This window comes from Chroicocephalus ridibundus, chromosome 3, assembly GCF_963924245.1.
Source record: "Chroicocephalus ridibundus chromosome 3, bChrRid1.1, whole genome shotgun sequence".
In the NCBI taxonomy this organism is placed as follows: Eukaryota; Metazoa; Chordata; class Aves; order Charadriiformes; family Laridae; genus Chroicocephalus; species Chroicocephalus ridibundus.
In genome coordinates, this window is record NC_086286.1 from 61,416,060 (window position 1) to 61,429,901 (window position 13,842).

Sequence of the window (13,842 nt, forward strand, 5' to 3'; positions counted from 1 at the left end):
TGCTGCGCCTGACAAAGTATGATATTTTTTCTGCTTCAGTTAGTCCTCAGTAATAAAACATGAGAGTAATACCACACAATGGTTGACACCCGTCCTGAAACTGTTACGGTGCTTGGTAAGTGCTGCCAAAAAGTCTAAAAATAAAACTTCCCTCCCTTCCCTCCCCTCCCCCTCCATCAGTGATTGCAGTTTGGATTTTCCGAGGTCTATTAAGGAGGCAAATAAACTTTCATGTAAAATGTGGATTATGACTTGCCTTATGATCTGGAAACTTATTAATTCACATGATAGCCATATGAAAGCACTGAAATACAGTGTTCTGTATGCATTGCGCTTTTGGAAACTGTATTTTCTTTTCACTTTCCCTTTTTTCAAGGTAAGAAAACAGACATTTTCTCAAGGTTAAATGGCTTGCCCACTACTGTGTCTCTCCTGATAGACACAATTTTATTTATGTTCACACATTAAAGTCAGTGATGCTAATCAGTTTACAACAGTATACTTAAGTATTTCTTAAGCTGAAATTTATTGGGCAGTTATTGTACTTACTTTTTCTGTAGGTAAGAGACATCCTTAAGGTAGAGTGCAAAACTATTACTTTTTTTTTTAAAGTGCAATGGAAGTCCCAAACTCACCGTTCACAAGCTCATCTATTAGTATGTATGGTACTTTGCCTGTTTGTATGTCAAATCAATATTTGATATATAAAGCATTGAGAAAACACATGTATAGTTTGCCCGCGGTAAGCGTGACTATTCTGACCTTTTTCTTTCAGTATCTTAACATATTTGTTTGTTTGTGTTTAACAGGGCAGCCCAATGGACCCAATGGTCATGAAGAGACCTCAGTTGTACGGCATGGGCAATAACCCTCACTCTCAGTCGCAGCAGAGCAGCCCCTACCCTGGGCAGTCCTACGGCCCTCCCGGCCCCCAGCGCTATCCCGTGGGAATGCCGGGCCGAGCCCCCGCAGCCATGGGTGGAATGCAGTATCCACAGCAACAGGTTTGTGGAGGATTTTTCTGTGTTGCTTTGGTTTCCCTCCTCTCCTTCTCTTCCCTTCTGACACTGTGGTAACACAGAGGGTGCAAGAAAAAAAATATATTCAGAAATAAGTATTTTTCGGGCAGAAGGAGGGTAAAGGACTGTTTTAAAAGTAAATACATTACATTGACAGCATGAATGTTTTCTGAAGCCCCATACAGTCAGAAAAAAGTTTACTGTGTTGCTGGTATCTTTTTGGAGAGAGAACGATGTTAAATGCCACCAGGTTTTTTTTTCCATTTGTTATAATTTAGCCTTGTATATTTTTTAGTTGTGTGTGTGTTTTTTTTGGTGTTCTTTTAGTTATCTTTTTTTTTTTAAATTCTCTTTTTCTCTGGCGTAGATGCATTAAATGTAAGATGAAAACCTAGAGCTGACATCAGTGCAGCAAGACTGGTGTTGCCCAGCGTATACCAAAGTGTAACATATTTATATCAGCTGTTGTTTGTTGTGGTGCTGTGTTTTTTGTTTTGTTTTTTCCCCTCTCCTTTTGGTAGGAGCTTGTAGGTTTTCCTGTGGTTTGGTTTTGGTTTTTTTTTTTTTTTTTCCCCTTTACCAGTTCCTTAAAGTCAGGATACTTTTTTTTTATATCAGAGGACATGGAAATGTAAGAATCTCCTTTTATCTACTTGGATTTCACTGTTGATGACTTTTTTCCTACCCTTATAAGAAGATTAATTCCAATGTTCATTGGTCAACTACAGTGTTCAGGTAGGGAAGATACAGTAGTTTTCTAGAGAGGGGGATAAACCAAGGTTATCAAGAAATTATGTTTTACTAATCTTTATTTTAAATTAGGAATGTGAGTGTAGGCAATGGGAGCTCTGTACTTTGTTGTGAGAAATAACTTGATCATTAACAGGAAAGGACATTTGTTTTGTGCAACTAGCTAGTGTAGATTAGCATTTTTTTAATGTCATTTATTGTGAAATATAGAGAAGAAAAAGAAAATTTTTGTTATCATCCATTCACCAGGACAGGATGTTAATCAGGCGCTTAATTAAATAACAGTTTCAAATCTAGTACCATTATCAAGAGTCTTCATTTTTTTTCTGTTCTGTTGTTCAATAGATACTTACTGGTAAGGAAGAGATGGTTTAGTTTAGAAATGTCAAGCAATGTATTTGGTTGCTAGCTTCAGACAGCAGAGCATTTTGTCAGTCGTAAAAGGAGGAGAAATTGAAAAAAGGAGGCTTTATTTTTCTCTGTGTGGCTGTAGCCAAAATGAAGTTATTAAAACATATTTTTAAATTTAAAATGAGTTATTCTGCGTTATGTGGAGATGAGTGTTGAATTTTCACTTCATTTGCTAATTGCTTGGTAATTGTAAATTACCCGTCAGCAGGCAGTGACCTGGCACAGCGATTGGCTGCCGGCCCTATCCGTCTTCTCAGAGCATTAATATAATTGGCTGAGCAGCAGCACAGTTCTGAGCACTAATGCTCTTTGGGGAAAAAGTGAGAGGATAATTATGACATTGAATTTTTATTGAACGGACATCACCACCTAGGCATGATTTTGTTTTGGACAGCCTCCAAAGCTTCATGTGTTTGGTTTGTGAACCTCTAATGATCTGAATCCAGTTCTTTTCATATTGCTCATATATTACCACCTTTCTACAAAGGATTAAAATGCAGGAATGCAGGTTTGTAAATTGAATTGCCAACTTACCAGCTGAGTGGTAAGTTGTCTTTGGCACAGGATGCCACAGTTTGATTCCTGGCTGGATTTTTACTCCTGTGACATGAATATTAAATAAGGAGAGCCTAGCTATGCTTGTTAAAATTGGCTGTGTAGCATATAGCTACTTCTAGATATAATATATATAAAATAAATAATATTGCCAGAAGTTTCAGAAGATGAATCTCAGCACTTTCTGAAAATTGGAGTCCTTTACAGTGTCACATTGGATTTATCAGAAGTGCAAGGCACTTCCGAAAACTTGTACGGTTAAAAAAATACTGGGCCTTAAACACATACAGTGCTCAGATTTAAGTATTGTGCAGAGAGAGTGTTGGGTAGGTGAATTATGAGGGTGGAAGTGCCACACCAGTAGGAAGGGTGGGAAACATCTATGGGAGAGGTTGTTCTTATTTTAAGTTATAGTCTGCCGTTGCCCAAAGATAGCTGAGGGTGTCAGTTCTGTTTCCTTGGATGAAACGAGCAGGTTTTTTGTTAGACTGTGAAGAATTTTGAATTTCGAAGAAGACCTTGAAATGTTAAGTCTGGCTCTTTGTCAGTGGATGTTGTGGCTTGAGGTTAGAACTATGGGACTTGACAGATTTTAACTTAGAGGCTGTGCTGCAGGATGCTGCAAATGAAGAAATAAAGATGAAAAACAACACCCTAAAGAGCTGTCTAAAATTAATGGAAATGTTAGAAATGAAGATAATTGTCTAGATGTAGGTAGATGGTCTATGTCATGTTGCAGCAGAGAATAGCAGCCTGCAGCCCAGAGGTGGAGGAGAGAGCTTGCGGGAAGGGAGGCCTCTGGCATAAGCAGTGAAAGATTAAAGGGGATGAAAAAGATGAAATGTTATCAGGTGCAGTCATTCTACATATCTGCAGCACGAGTGTCAACCTTAGCCTGCTAGCCTGTTGGAAAAGTGGTACTACATAATGCTGCAGACTTTCTCTTGTAACTGCTCTTTGGCCTAGGCATGCTTGATACCAAACAGGATGGTGCAAATAAAATCCCAAATTCTCCTAACATTCTGTGTGGAAATCACAGGATGTTGAAGAGAGTATGGAAAGTATGGGATATGTGCTGTGATGTGGTTGCAAAGGATGCTGTGAAGAGGGAAACGAGATCAACTAAGCATTTGAGCTTGGAACTCACCTCTCATGAGTTATCAATGACGAGCCCCAGAAAAAAAGCTAAGCCTTATATAAGTGGCAAAATTTGAAATACAGACAATCATTTTGCATTACTCGCTAATATAACTAAAGATAAAGGCATTGAGATATATACATAGGCTCGTAGGAAAGAGAGGTGAAACTGATGAAGCTAATGGTAATTTGAGGTTTTCTTTTTCTTCTCCAATGCTTGACAACAGATCCAGATTTGTCATGTGAAGATGGGTGATAGCTTGTTGCGACAAAATGCTAAGCAATTTGAAGAATGCTGCATCATTTTCTCAATTTTTAAGGGCATACCCAGTTAAGTCGGTGTGAGTCAAATAAATATATAAAGCATTTTGACTGATTTGAGTAAAATTATCTTAATGGATCAGGAGATTAAAAATCAAATTATTCTGATCATGTATAAAAGGGGAAATGGAAGAAAGGAAGGTGTTACTACTTAATTTATAGGATTGCAGACTTGACAGTTTATGTCTCTTTTGTCAGTAGGCATAAATATGTATGGTGAATGAATTACTTACAAAGAGATTTTTATGTTGTTAGGAAACTTTTGGGTTTTTGTCTTTCTCATCCTCTTTCTATGGGAGGGGAGGAGAAGGAGGCAAGGGAAAGCTGGGAGGCAAGTTGACCTGTGCCTGTGTTGTCAGTTTTCAACATGATTGAAACACAAGTTGCAACAAGGCCAGTGTTTGGATCCCAAGGTTTTAAAATGCTGGTCTTGCATGTAAATCTTAATAGTGCTATCTCATCATCTCATGTACTCTGTCTCCTGGTTTGCATGGGATGAATGTAATTTTAGGATTATTAGGACTCCTCACACAGGGCTTCAGGGAGATTGCATTATGTATGTGAAAACAGAAAGGAGAAAAATGTACTTCCAGGTTTAGCTTTCAGTTTCTAATCTCTTAGGTATTTCTTGGAATTACAGAGAGGTGATGTCAAAATTTAGAAGCCTAATATGCAGGGATACTTATCACCTGCAAACTTCAGGCTTGGTTTTGCAATACATTTCACTATAGTGTGAGTAATAAGATCTGATTATAAAGACAATAATTTCCTTTTCATTTAACTTCTTTTTCTCCCCCCACCCCTTTTGGACCTCAGGTGAGCAAGCAATGATGCCCTAATCAGTTTCTGGCTTCAGTTTGAATGCCTTGTCAAAGCGTTTCTGTGCTGTAGTGCTGTGTGCTGTAGGAAAGCCTTCTGCTACTTTGTAAAAACATAGAATCATAGAATGTGTTGGCTTGGAAGGGACCTTTAAAGGTCATCTAGTTTTTGCTAAAACTAGAAATAATAGTACATATTAAAATAATTTTTTTCTGCCATTTTCTGATGGTGTTGCTTTTTCATGTTAATAGCATGTAATACTTAATTTTGTGCTAAAATTCATTAAGCTTAAAAGTCAGCTCTTTGAAATACCCACATATAGGTTTTGGAAGTTTTCAGCAAAGTGTGGAGGTTTGGATTTATGAATATGTTTGAAAGAATTCAATGGTGTGATGTGCCTGTTTAATCAGATGATCATTGCCTAATTGATTTTTTTTAGGATGCATTAAAATTCCTTGTGTACTTGATGGACTGGAACAACAACTTATTGTGTAAATAGGATTGTGTTGCTATAGCGCATAGTAAATTCTTTATGAAAGATAGTTGTATGGATATGTACAACAGTCGTTCCTAATAGCTGTTTAAAATTGAGTATTTCAGTACTTTTTCTTTTCAGTACTGATTGTGCAGTTGTCTTACTGCCTTGAGCCTGCTTGCAGTGTAGTTACCAGGCTTGAGCCTCAGTCTATTGTTTCTCCCTTTTTTGCTATAGAAATAGTATAAGATGAAAGGGTGCTAATCACTTGTCCCTTTAACATATTTTTTTTTTATATTCTTGATTTTCAGAATTCAATAATAAAGGTTGCCAGTGTCTTCGTAGTTTTAAGAGTGGAACTGTAAATATTCAGAGAAATGCTTTTTCCTTTTTTTTTTTAATGTACAGATTATTTTACGGGTTAAGGAAAATATGCTGCTTTTTTTTTTTAATTCTTTTTTTTGGTAAGTCTTATGTGGCCGGTTTCAACTTGGAGTAACTTTTTTTTAAAGGAGTAGAGAAGTTGTAAAACCTCTGGGAATGTGCAGCAAGGATTTATTGTAATGGAAACTGCAAGTCAACCAGAACTATAGCAGCACCAGTGTGATTACCTCATTTAGGAAGGGGTTTAGTGCTTGTATTGGGTAATATCCCAGATTGGAAATGTCGAATTTACGCCAAGGAAATCAATTGGCTGTTGGCTTGGCAGGTAGAGTTTTAAAGCTAGCAAACACAAATGTGTTTACTGCTGGGTGGCTGGTTGTGCGTGTGTTACTTTCTGAAATCATCTTAATTCTAGAATTGAAGTAGTCAATTCTAGATTGAAGTATGCCAAGAAAGTGAGGCTTTCTGTATTGTTTTGCTCTGAACTGTTAACTTAAAATGTAGGCCGTGCATACAGTGAATACTAGTCAAGTGATATGTTTGTTGTCTTCTGTGTGTGGAATTGCCCTCACCAGCTAGAAAATATTGAGTAGATAGCAATTTTTTGTGCTCCTAAGCAGCTTTTGGCACAGTTGATGTTAGGGTTGGTTAAGGGAGCAGACACAGAAAATAAGCAGGTTTTCATTTCTTAGCCTATTTATTTTGCAGGAACAGAGGATGAATCAATATGATTGAATCTCAAAAACAACCAGCAGAGGACAAAACACTGAGATGTGTTGCTTTTTCTTAAAGATTGATAGATGCATTTCATACACACACATAAAAAGGGACTGTGAAGCTTTGATCAGCGTGTGCTTCAGAAGTATGTTTTTCAATTTTTGTTTGATTTGCCTTGGGTTTTTTTTTTTGAGGGAGAGGGAGTGTTCTTACAGGCTTTTTTGGATATGTCTGTTTGTGTTTTATTTTGGGGTTTTGTTGGTTTTGTTTGTTTTGTTTTGCTTTTTTTTTCCTGGGCATTTAGTTGGAGATTGTGGACCTACATAGTAATTCCTGGAAAGCACAAAGGTGAAACTCTTAAATATTAATCTTTTTCCAACTTCCTCTTGTGTTAAAAACATGTAAATACTTTGAAAATCCTCAGTAAAATTTTATTTGAATGATATATCTGCCATCCTGTTGAACTGCTATAAACTTCCAGGAAAAAAAATAATCAATAAAATAAGTAGAAGAAATACTTCCTGGAGAGTGTGAAGTTTGAATCCTTCCTTGTATGAATCGGAAAAAGGGATGAGAAGTCACAGCTTTGTCTTCCTTGTAAGGTCATCTTTAAGAATGGATCTTTTGATGGTCAAGTGTTAATAATTGCAAAGAAAAGTTGCTGCTCTTTGTTATGTAAAGACATGGGATTTTAAAATTTCTATTTAAATTTTAAGATTTAAACATCTTTTAAATGCTAAATACTGTGCTTGTGCAGACTGTAGGAAAATGTTTAGCATGGTTCTTTCTTTTGGGTATACTAAGCCTCATTGACTAAATTGAAAAAAAGGCTGCTACTTTAGTTCATGGCAGGATAAGGCTTTATGTTGTATTGTCTCCTTTAGAATTATCCCTTCTATTGAGTGTAATTCACTCTATAGTGGGAGGTGAGCACAGATTACAGATAATCATGGAATCAAATTTGACATAAGTTTGGGGTCTTTATGGTAGCTTAGCTCTTCATCTTAATGCTGGTCATCTGAGATTGTTTACCAAAGAAAATCCGTAAAGTAGCAGAATTGCATTATTATGGTAAATAGAAACATTTCAGTAGCTTCTATCATTTCTTTGAAACTGTGTGGAAAAAAGTGTAAGTTGAAAAGGAAAAAGAACTGATCCTTCAGCTGGTGAGAGAAAGCTTGGAAATATGACAGGGTCGACGTTTTTATCTGTTGAGTTACTATGTACTGATGTTCAGTAAATGCTAATTCTTACATCCATCCTGGAGTAAATGGCAGCCTACATTTGTATAGAAAGTGGGTAAGAATCGTCAGCGTACCGTGACAAATAAAATATATTTTCGCTACTGTTAAATGATTGTACTTCAGTTGGAATATTTAGTAGCTGTAATCACATTTGTTATTCTGCTTGGAAGTGGGGGCATGAGAGAGGAAAACATGCAAACTCTGTGTTGGTGTTCTGAAAAAGGTTACTGTTAAGGAAGCAGCAGTTATTTTCTTGTTGAGAACTGGGTTTGCTGAAGTATTAGATGTCAGTCTGCGCTGGAGTTGGGTAGGAAATGGATTTCGGTCATCAGAAGTGGAGAACAGAGGGCCATTTGCTGCTTCACTGGGAAGATACAAAATCATTTACTTATGAACAGCTCATTTTACATGGCAGCAGGAGACATGAGTTTATTTACATTTGAAGTAAAATAAGCATCTTGCTTTAAGAAAAGGCTGCTCCATTACTCTATTCAACAGCTGCCTTATAATGACTGTGCCAGGAGGGTTTTAAAGTGTAGGTAAGGAATAATTAACTGTTACTTCTAATATTATAGTCATAGTAGTTTTCTGTTAATAATATTCATCAAAGAATAACTGGCACTCCAAACTACTGAAATGACATCCAGGCCCATCACGTGCCTGCACATTAAGATTTTTGTAACCATACTTTCTGTACTATCAATTGTCTGTAAATTTGAACTTAGAAGAAGCAAGGGAGGCAATAGGGCTTGCTTTTTTTAAAAATAGGGAGTGTGTTTCCCACAGCTGAGAACAGGGCTGATGATAAGAAGGCAAAACCTGCCTGAAATCAGTGGGCAATTTGCTGTGACTTCAATGGAGCTATGATTGCACTTGGGGGCCGTGTTATTGGGGTTGGGTGACCTGTCTTTAGTTGACAGCAGCATAGGCAGAATCAGCCCTCTAAGTCAAGAGAATCTGAGAATGAGACAGGTCAGTACCTTCACTCTGGTGACCCTGGGACAGAGTCAGGTAGCTTTCTTCTTGGAACAATAGACCTTTCAAGAAATATCTGATGTTTCAGTAGCTCAAGATTAGACTCCTGTTGCTACCAGCAGCTTTTTCCTTTTTTTTATTCAAAAACTAAGATTTATGTTATGTTTAGTTTCAGCAAAACTTGAGTAGAAATTAGTTTTACAGTAGCATGGTAAGTGTTGCAAAAAATCAAAAGCATTTTCCACACCTTTTTTATGTAGTCAGTCTTAAATGACATGGATCATGCAGTATAATCAAAGCTTGCTCAGCAACCTGCTTCGGTTTTGTATGTTTTATCACCTAAAACATTAAGACTTTTTGTGGGAGAAGATGAGTTATAAAATCTTAAAAAAAAATAATTAAAATCTTAAATATGTATAAGACTATTAACATTCTATGTAGGTATTTTTTTCTAAAACACATGTATGTTTATATATTGCTCCTTATAACTATACTAACTGGGTGTATATAAAGATCCTAATATAAGTACGTTAAGCTTTTGGTGTTTTATTGTTTTTCAAGATGGATGGAAGAAAGATTTAAGAATTCAAGGAATAACTTAAAGCTAGAGCTCATTTAATTTTTTTTAGGCTTTTATTCTTCTGCTACCTTGTGTGACCCCATTTTTGGGTGCTTTCCTGGTACTTGTGCTTCTTATTCATTGCTTTGCCTAAAATAGAACAAATGTGTTAAATGCTTGCATCCTTGCTGATAAGTATTTGATCTCTGAATCTTACAGTGTCTTTTGGGGGTAGGGAAGAGGAGCAAGGAGAAAATCAGTGTCTGTTTTATTTCTTTGTGCGCTCCATCCTTTTCCTCCTCTTCTGGACATTGTTTCTTAGTAATGCTTTTTGCATATGCGTGTTAAGAGCAAGACACAGGTAACAAACAATTTAGTGACTGGATAATATTAGAAAGTATATTTGCATCTTATATTAAAATACACCTTTTGGAAAGTGAGTGAATTTGGCTTCGATATATATGTCAAAGGGACAAATTACACTTGCTGTTAGTTTGTTTCACATAACAGTGATGAAGAGATTTCTGCGTGTTTCTTGGCAAACTGTAATATCACTTGTCTTTTGAGACAAGAGTCCAATCAAAATAAACAAGGTTTATATAGCCACTTAGGGAAGATGTTGTTTTAATTATAGAAGTGACATTACTTATCTTGAGTCTATGTACATATGCGTGTTTTACAGGCTATGTTGGCAAATATGTGTTTTGCAGGACAGGTTAGAAAAAACCACCTTGTTCTATTCACAGGATTGTCTGTCTCTCTCTGACCTGTTCCGTGCTGTGGAAGTGGTGCTCAGTAAAAACAAATACGTAAGAATCAGTGCCCAGAACAGATTGAGCCTGTGCACGGAGGAAGCAGGCAGGGCTGCTCAGCAAGGACCTCTGCTTTGAGCTCCTCCTGCCCCTTCTGAGTAACCCCACTGCTCGCCTCTGCTCTCTCTCCTCACTTTCCCAGCTGGCAGCACTGAGAATTGGTATGTGCTTTGACTCTTCCACTGTACTGGAGAGTATTTAAAAGAACAGATGCAAATTGACTGGTTTTGTGTTTTTTTCATTGGTTTCATTTTATTGCTGGTTGGCAAAACTGGAGAAAATCAGAGGCCAAGATATCCCCCTGCAGACTTGGGAAGTGCGTACTTAATAATTTGTGGCCCTTTTACGTTTGGAAAGTTGTCCTAGAGAGGAAACTATTATTTCTAAAATGAACCTTAAGTTCTGCAGAAAATGATACTTCAGATGTTGTGTTCACCAAGGAAAAAAATTCATACCTGATATTGGAGAGAAGGCATGTGGGTTTTCAGTCCTGTGAGGTGATGCTGTGAGAAATCCCATGTATCCTTCTCAAATTGAAGATTAAGTTTTACGACCTGAGTAAATTTGCAGTCTTGCAGCAAATGGTGAAGAGTAGGTTCAGTAAATGCCAAGAATGTGTGGGTACTTGGCCTTTCTTTTTTGATTTTATACATTACAAGAAAAATAATGTTTTCTAATATTGCTTTAGGCCTATAATGCAGGGGTTACAAGAGGAGCATAACCACAAAAAGTAATTGAAGAATATCCAGGAAAAAATCAGATATACTTTGGGTGTATTGGGTGTAGGCTTTTCTTTCTTCTTTCTCTCTTGTGTTTTGTCATCCCGTTTCTGTCTTTCACGTATATAACTATCTAAAAATATGTTCCTATTCTTGGTGTGCATTAAGATCTTGTATAGCAGCATAAAAACCTGACTAAATATCAGAACCCGATGTACGTGTGAGTTGCTGTGTTTTTACTGGAGTTGCTTTAGACTTGCTTGCAGGAACTCTGGAACTTACGCTTTCTGTAAAGCTGATTTAAAAAAAAAAAGGGGGGGAGGGGGTAGGGAAACAAAAGTTTTTAGCCCAAAGGATAAAAATAGTTATTGCTATGAAACCTGTTTGTAAAGCTGTTGTTTGTAAGTATGTGGAAAGATGCATGCTGCATGTCGTGTTCTGCTTAGTGGAGAAGACATGTTTTTACTTGAAAAGTATTTTTTATACGTGGACCCGATCTTACGTATTCCATTTACAGCTGTAGGAAGGAATGACTGTGCCCTGGATCCGTCCACATAATACATCAGTGTGTCCTCAAGATTTTTAGAAATACTTGCTGAGAGAAAGGAGAACTCACTTTGGCACTTGTTAATCCTGTAGTAATAAAATGCTGCAAAAAATAGCTTTTAAAAATTGCATTGTGTTTTTGTTGGGTACTTTTTACTGTCTCAGGGATGCAAAATTTCACCAGGTTATTTGGCATTTTCAGTAGCATCTCTGAAAACAGGAGATGCAAAGTCTTAAATAATGGAGTTGGGTAAAAGGCATGGAAAGGAGCCTGGGACTAGTAGCAAAGCAGTATCGGCAGCGCTAGCTCTGATTGTACAGGGAATGATCATCCACTTCCTGCGTGTCAATAAAAATGCAGGAGAGCACCTTTCTTGACACAGGGGTTGCTGAAACATCAGTGCTGTCTTTTTTTGTAATACTCCTGTGGATGTTTTTGCACAAAGTGGTATCTGTCAGAGCTTGAAATATTCTTGCACAGTTCCCTTTGAACAGGTAGCACAGGACAAGTTCTAGCACATAGCTGCTTGACATGGGGCCGCCTACCGCAGGGAAGGAATGCCTTGCTTACATATATCTGAGTTGATGTGCTAAGAACTTTGCCAGTCATTTTGCCGATTACATACTGGGCTGTAAATAATTACTGAACTTCCATTTTGAATCATGGCTTTTTTCTTTTTTTTTTTTCTTTTTTCATCCCCTGTTAAAGGAAGACAATAGCAGTGGAAAATACGGAGGATGCTCTAACAGTGATTAGCCTGAAGATATTTTTACAGTGAATCTAACATAAATCTGCACATTTTTATTGCTACGCTGTCTTTGTTTTTGGAATGCAATATTTGCTCTCTCTGTGTTGCTTTCAGTTGTATTGTTCATCTGGTAGCGCATGTGGTGTGGACTATATCAAATTACAGTTGAAAACAAATATTGTGAATGGCTCACCTAAAGGATGCAATAAGACTACTAAGACTAAATGTTTTCCTTAAAGAGATGCCTTTTCTTTGTTATTTTCATTCACTTGGTGAGAGATTGTAGCTGATAGTTGAACAGTGGTTGAAAAAAGTCTAGTCTTGTTTTCGTGCACTTGCTGGAGTTCTTTATCTATGCTGTGAACATCTTGTTTTGGAAATTGAGGTAGTCAGATGCCGGAATGTGATATGCTGTGAAAAATCCCAATTGTGCTGAAAAGGCAGAATGAATTGGGCGATAGGGCCCCTTGAAAGGACGTGAATTCACTCTTGTCCCATAATATTTTCCTGCAGTTGAAGTCAGTGCAAGTGCTTATTGGAGCAAGCAACATACAACAGTGTATTTGTGCATAGTTGCCTTGAGGGATTTTTCTCTTCTTTTTTTCCTTAGGATTCCCTGTCTTGGGGCAACTTTTCTCTGTTTAGCTGCAGGTGAAATGAGCCTTGCAAATGCATTTGTCAGCTTAGGCAGAGGTGTACATGTTTGCCCTTATTGCTACATTAATATTGCTAGTTACACTGTATTTGCTCATGGGAAAATAAGTGAATAATGGAAGCCTGGAATGTTGTGCTGGATAGAGGTGTTACAGATGCTTGGTTAGTCTTCTGTATGCTCTCCCTTCTGGGGAAGGAAACTGTATTGCTGGGGGTCTCCCTTTGAAACCCTGTTTGTGTTCAGGAACACCACCACTAGCGATTAGCTCTCACGTTGGTTTACATGATTTTTAGTGAAATTTGCCTAAAGTTGTGCTATTCACGTCAATTTTGCCCTTATGGCTGCAGTTTCCAACTGGCGGCACAGGAGGCTGCCCATTTGGTGGGGAGAGTCGCCTTCAGAGGCGGTGGGTGAGGCTACCAGCCCTTCCTGCGGCGCCCTGTCCCTTCATGGAGTTATTTGGTGGAAAACAGCAGGGGTTATGAGCTGATCTGTCTCAAAGGTCTCCCTTCTGCTTGTGAGACAGTCGAGGTAAACGTAGTGACAATAGGGCTGTGGAAAAATCTGGACCTGTATTACAAAAAATGCATCTTGATGCAGCAGTCATTTGGATGAAGGTATGTTGTGATAACTATGAAGAAAAGAGTTATGTGAAAATAAGCGTGCAAACGCAAATCTTTTTCTAAAAAAAAATAAAGTTGATAATTTTTCTCCTGAATGACAGTAAGTGACAGGCCACTATGGTTTAGTGTCTTTGCCTGGACTTGACTCCTTGTTATACTTTTGTATACCTTATAGTACCACTAATTTAGAATACGATACTTCCTGAAACCATGATGCATATTGAAGCAGTGGCTTCTTTTTTTCCCCTGTATAGAACAAAATGACAGAATATCTCAGAAATTTCAAGGTAGCAGGAACAAGTGGACTAAATCCATGCTGTGGGATTGGAAGACTTTGTAGGTCTGATGCTTGAATTGCTCCACTGGCCAGAA

The 13,842-nt window shown here is 37.6% G+C and overlaps 1 protein-coding gene across 4 annotated transcripts in view; it reads left to right on the forward strand.

Moving 5' to 3' along the window:
• ARID1B (AT-rich interaction domain 1B) overlaps positions 1–13,842 on the forward strand; it is a 335,932-nt gene that overhangs the window by 33,007 nt on the left and 289,083 nt on the right. For all 4 annotated transcript variants that reach the window (XM_063329382.1, XM_063329380.1, XM_063329379.1 and 1 more), the window contains exon 2: positions 810–1,004. In XM_063329382.1, the coding sequence (XP_063185452.1) occupies positions 810–1,004 (195 nt within the window). The remainder of the gene's footprint in view (positions 1–809; positions 1,005–13,842) is intronic.